Here is a 5,857-nt window from a genome sequence, read left to right as displayed (position 1 = left end):
TGCTAGAACCTTATTTAAGTGAACAGTAATTCTCCACTCTGTAAGTTAAATATCATTCTCCCCAACTTATAGATGGGAAAACTGAGGCCTGAATAATTTGTCAATGACACTAAGCTAGATTGAGGTGAGGCCAAGGCCGGATAGCATGTAGTTCTGTTGTTCTCTTTCCTGTTTGTGAACTGCTTGCATTTTGTGAACTAACCCCAGTTTGGCAAGTTGGACAATTCAGCCACATCCAGGCCCCCGAGTGAGGCTGGTGGGTGGAGCACAGAGGTCTCCCAGCCCGTCTCTCTGCTCCACAGAGAAGCACACAGGAACCTCCCCAAGGATGCTGGGCTGCTCTTGGGGACAGCCAGGTGTTCATGCTCCAGCCGCCTCTTCCTCTTCCTCCTCTCCTGTCCTGATCTGGCTTGTGGGAGCCACCGGGTTAGGATTTCTGGGTGAGGCAAAAAGTATCTCCTAACAGGAGAGAGAGAAAAAAAGAAGACAGAGGAAAAAGACAAGGAACAAGGATGGGTGGATTTAGAGGAGGAACAAACGTGACCAGGGTGGGGAGGGAGACAGGCAGCATTGGCTGTTCAGGGGATGCCCTTGAGCAAAAGGAAAGACACAGGTGGGCACCTCCAGGAGCAGACCCTGAGATGTACCCATCACTGACTCTTGGGTACCTCATTAAATCTTCAAATCATTTTCACCTCTCTGGTCTTGTTTTGCATCTCACAGCCCCTCTGACTAGGTGAAGGGCACATTCTTTCCTCTACTTTACTGATGAGAAAACCGAGGTATGAAAAACTCTAGTGATTTGCTCAAGGTCATGCAGTTCTAATTTATTCGATACTTGGGTTAGGCTATTCCTATCACACAGCACAATTCAGTAATCGCTCTCTTGGTATTTCAATTTTTTAAGCCAATATCATGAACAGTCTATTAGGAGACAAAGAGACTGTCCTTTATTTTTTACTTGCACCGTATGAGTATTTCAATATTTTTACTTAACTATAGTTTCTCAAATTTCATAGCCCACGTTGAAGCATTTGACTAAAATGCAGCAAGACGACCGTTCCTTTCAAGGGGGTCAAAATGTTTTCCGTGGATGGGAGTGTGTCATCGCAGTAAAGATGAAAGCAGCTTTGTTGCACTCCTCTTCTGGGAATCTTTCTAGGGATATTACGAAAGTCAAGAATAGATCAGAAATGAAGAAAAGATAGGAATATAAAGGAATAGCTTTCATGGAAAATTGAAATCATTCCTTTTAAAGTTCACAATTTCCACCCTGATGATAGATCCCCAACCTTGCAAGATGGGTTCTTCCCAGATATAAAGGTGGCCGTCACCATAGGATTTTGATGCAGCTGTGATTGATGTCGGCAGGTCCAGACGGTGATATTTTATTACAAATTTAACAGACATTTATTAAGTAGATTCAATGAGAGCAGCCCCGGGCTAGATAGGACTGGAAGATTCAAAAGGAAGCTGTAACCTAGGAAGACGGCACAGGCCAGTTGGGGACCGAAACCCCACTGATGTGAGTCACTGCACATCCTCTACACGCTAGGTGCTTGCATTTCATGCCATCTTTTCACATAAGCCTCCTACAAATGCCGACAGGAATGGTATGACTCCCTTTATTGCAAGATGAGGATATCTAGAGAGATCTAGTAACTTCCCCCGTGAGTGAGGGGCTACCCTGAGATTTGCACCCAGGCTTTTGCCTCCGAGTGAAAGCTCGCATCTCTAAGCCACACAAGAAGCAGGTGGGTAATAACCGAGTCACAGTCTAGAGTTGGGACACACAACAGTGGCGTGGATTTCTGCTTGCAGCGATGGCATAGCAATTCCGAGTAAAGGCAAGGTCCCTTCAGGTTAGTGTCACAGTGGGGTAGTGAGTCTTCCTAGAGAAGACAAAACACGAACACTGTAGGGCTTCTTGCACAAGTGGAGTGGTCGTGCAAACGCCTTTTTAACAGAGAAATTTGCTTGAGTGGTTAACAGAAGTTTTCTTTCTTGGGTTAAAAGTAGTCGCTTCTATTATACCCTGAAGCGTCTGGCTGTCCTGGTAGGGACATATGAGCGCTGCCACAATATCCTGAGAGGGTAAGAATAGCCCACAATGAGAGATGACTCGTGCTGTTCTGGTCGCTGCAGTTGTCAGGAATGCTTTGCCTCAGAGGCAAATGGCTTAGGGCCATCTCAACTTGGAGACACAAAAGCTCACCGGCTTCTGGGCTCAAATCTTTGCTTTAGTATCTCTGACTCTCAGCGTTAAGTCTTTTGTAGTTAAAATCCATTTATTCCTGCAAGGATCTCCCACCTCCTTTGGAGAACACAGGCCTCCAACAGTCTCTGGCAGCCTCAAGACTGTGACATTCCAGAAGCATGGAAAGCTGGGACTTTCTGGGGTTCCTCATCGTCACATTAAACTGCAACGTGACCATTGTGGGTGAGTATCGGGACAGCTTCCAAACTCCTGTTTTTGTTTTCATTGCCGTGTTTGAATCAAGTCCTTCTTAAAGGGTCAAGGTATTTCCTTGTCTTCAATTTGCCTGGCCCACCCCCTGTGTCTGGCTGGGAGAGAGAGAGCTGTGGCTTTAAGTTTCCTCTAATGTCCCCACGGTTGCTCCATCACGTAAGGAAGCCTTGGGTGTGAGCCTTGTCCCCCAACCCCAGGGTCTCTTGTCACTGACATGCGGGTGCAGAGGCTGAAGACTGAAGCAGGTGGAAGGGGGGTATTTTTGTGTAACCCTTCTGTGGCCACATTGCCAGGAAAAGGAGCAAAACAGTGAAATTTCCTAAGAAAGTCATGCCTGGATGACAGCTTTCTTCTCGTTCCTCTTTTTAGGTTTGATCCTTGAAGCTTAATTTGTAAAGGTTACTCATTTCTCAAATGCACTTTAAAACCAAATCTCTTTATCTTTTTAATAAAGAAAATAATCAAGATTTCTGTTTGATGCAGATGAGGCTAATTTTCAGAGAGACATGGGTGTTGCAGAAAAATGGATTGAAGACTAATACATGAGATGTGGTGATACTTCTCTTTTTCATTTTTTATTTTGTAGAATTTCAACAAAATTGACTTGGTGTTAAATGTCCAAGTCAATGATTTTTAACATGTAATGATATTATTCTTTGAGTCGGACAGCCTACATTTATAATAGAGTTTTGTTTTTCTGATGTCAGATGATGTTTTCTCTGTCTCATCACAAAACGCGATATTTACAATTTATTTTGGTTGTATTTTAAGCGTGTTCCAAAATAGTTGGCCCCTGACATGAAAATAGGGCTTTGAAGTTATTTTGGTTTCCTAGATTGGTCTCATTCATTCATGATACATTGAAGAAAGAAAAGCCTCATTAATTCATAGTAACTGGAAGACGGGGAATGGAATTCTGAATTATTAAAAAATCCAAAAAATTGAATGTTCTTAAAAAAATTCAATTTCAAGGACCAGAGGCCAACATTAAATAAAAGCCCTGCGATTAAACAGAGATCTTGGTGGGCCATTAACATAAAGTAAAGAAGACTAAATGAAATTAATAGCATGAATTGGCTCTACAATTATAGGAATATGCTAAAATCCTTTAAAAACCTTATTCTCCTAAGGAGAGGAAGATCTTATTTAAATCATTCATCTGCTCAGCCAAACTTTCTTTCTGGATCTTTCAGTCCAGGAGATATTACCAAAAGTCTGAACCAGTGGAGTCAGACTAAAACATTTTTAGTATGTTACGCTTTTGAAAAATCTGCTCATCTCTAAGCATTTTTATAAACAAGTAGGTTCAATATCACATAGTGTCATGTGATGTCAATAATCATTTTAATGTATGTTTTTGGCCACCCTCTGGATTTTCATTCAATTGAACGTTAATAATGAAGAAAAATGAACTTTCATGGTCTGTGGTCACATTTTATGATGTCTCCTTTCGTTTATGTATTTTTTTCTTGATTCCAAGAGAGCCCCAGGACTGCTCTTACAGTTACCCCAAATAAAGTTCTCACCAAAAAAAAAAAAAAAAAAAAACCAAAATAAAACAAAAAACCCCAAGTAGGTTCAGCGTTCAATAAATATTGGTCAAATGCATTAACTGGCTGGTTCTCTTGCTGGGACTAAATATGTACTAATTGACATCTCAGCTGTCCAATCTCAGTCCCAGTAAATACTTAAAAGCTGTCGCTGGGAGATACGTTGAGACGGTGGTGACAAGGCCATTCCCTCTGCTTCTTTCCTAGGAAAGATCTGGCTTATCCTGATGCTCTTGCTGAGGATGGCGGTGATCGTCTTGGCGGGGTACCCCATCTACCAGGACGAGCAGGAGAGGTTTGTCTGCAATACTCTGCAGCCGGGATGCGCCAACGTTTGCTACGACATCTTCTCCCCTGTGTCGCACCTGCGGTTCTGGGTGATCCAGAGCGTGTCTGTCCTGCTCCCCTACGCCGTGTTCAGCGTCTATGTCGTCCACCAAGGAGCTGTGCTCGCCGCCCGGGGGCCCTGCGGGTCGGATGAAGCGCTGGGGGGCCCGGACCCCCGTGACCCGGGCCCTGGGGAGGGGCGCAGCCCACGGCCCTGCAGGGAGCGGTGCCACCTGCGCGTGCCGGACTTCTCCTCCGGCTACATCGTCCACCTGCTCCTGCGGACCCTGCTGGAGGCAGCTTTTGGGGCCTTACATTACCTCCTCTTCGGATTCTTGGTCCCAAAGAGATTCTCTTGCACCCGCTCCCCTTGCACCAGCGTGGTGGATTGTTACGTGTCTCGGCCCACGGAAAAGTCCATCATGATGCTCTTCATCTGGGCGGTCAGCGCGCTGTCCTTCCTGCTCGGTGTCGCCGACCTGGTGTGCAGCGTGCGGCGCAGGACGCGCAGGGGCCGAGGCCCCAGCCGGGGGGCGAAGGGCCCCTCGGTCAGGGAGGAGTGTGGAGCCGGGTCACCTCCTCCCAGCCTCGCTTCGGGACGCCAGAAAGACGGGTGGGAGGAAGAACGGGCGACGGCTCACTCTGGCACGTGGTCCCCAGGGGAGGGTGTCAACGGCGACCCCGGTGCACCGGGGCGGATGCAGCTTCCAGATGAAGATGAGAATGAGGTGATGTCCTCAGCCAGCGACAAGCTGTCTCTGGCTTGCAAAGAGCCCGGGGGCACGCCCCACAGAGAGGCCACCCATGACTCTAGGGGCAAAGGCTCTGTCCCTGGGAGTGGCCTGGCGGGGCGCTACTCATGCAGCCAGCTCCAGCTCCTTCCCCGGCTGGCCAGCTCTGGCAGTGCCCCCCACTTGAGGACAAAAAAATCCGAGTGGGTGTAAAAAAGAGCGCCAAGCAACCCTGAATGTGCACAGCTGTCCTGTTGCAAATGGAAACGTGGGTGTAGACAGGACACACACTCACCTTAGGGGCACCTGTAAAATCACTCAACTAAGTTCCCGAGGACATTAACAGCCACAAAGGCCAGCTGGCCTGAGGACAAATGGACTTCACAGGAGAGACTCTGATACACTCTCCATGCGGATTTAATTTAGGTAACACTTTTTGTTGAAAAAAAGCATGTGACGTTCAAATGCTCCAGTGAATCTAAAACGATTAATTGGAGAGTGTCTGCTTACTGATCATGGTGAGGCTGTTCTATAGGCGACACTCTTGGTGGTTCTACTGTCATATTCTTTGTCATGTGCTTAGTGTAAAGTGTGGTGTCTTACATTCATAGAGCTCATTAATGTTTTCATATTTTCTGATGAATAATTATTATGAGGTTTTGTTTTTGTTTTTCTGCATGGATGAAAGAAACATCTGTTATGCATGCCATCAATGGAGAGCTATTACTTCTCTGAACCCCTTAATAAAATGAATGTTGATTGCATTGTAGTATCACACT

General features: G+C 46.0%; 1 protein-coding gene across 1 annotated transcript; it reads left to right on the top strand.

Moving 5' to 3' along the window:
• The first annotated feature begins 2,307 nt into the window (after positions 1–2,307).
• Positions 2,308–5,857, top strand: GJD4 (gap junction protein delta 4). The gene is made up of 2 exons (XM_045535386.1): positions 2,308–2,440; positions 4,228–5,857. The coding sequence occupies exons 1-2, from the start codon at positions 2,377–2,379 to the stop codon at positions 5,289–5,291; spliced, it is 1,128 nt and encodes a 375-aa protein (XP_045391342.1). The 5' UTR covers positions 2,308–2,376; the 3' UTR covers positions 5,292–5,857.

Source organism: Lemur catta, chromosome 1, assembly GCF_020740605.2.
Source record: "Lemur catta isolate mLemCat1 chromosome 1, mLemCat1.pri, whole genome shotgun sequence".
Taxonomy (NCBI): domain Eukaryota; kingdom Metazoa; phylum Chordata; class Mammalia; order Primates; family Lemuridae; genus Lemur; species Lemur catta.
The sequence above is the reverse complement of the archived record's forward strand: the minus strand, read 5'-3'. Positions and strand labels throughout refer to the sequence as shown.

Excerpts from the sequence above, each read along its gene's own strand:
- GJD4 (XM_045535386.1), top strand. The coding sequence starts at position 2,377 with ATGGAAAGCTGGGACTTTCTGGGGTTCCTCATCGTCACATTAAACTGC. Across the intron at positions 2,441-4,227 it reads CTGCAACGTGACCATTGTGG|GAAAGATCTGGCTTATCCTG; the intron begins GTGAGTATCGGG and ends CTTCTTTCCTAG.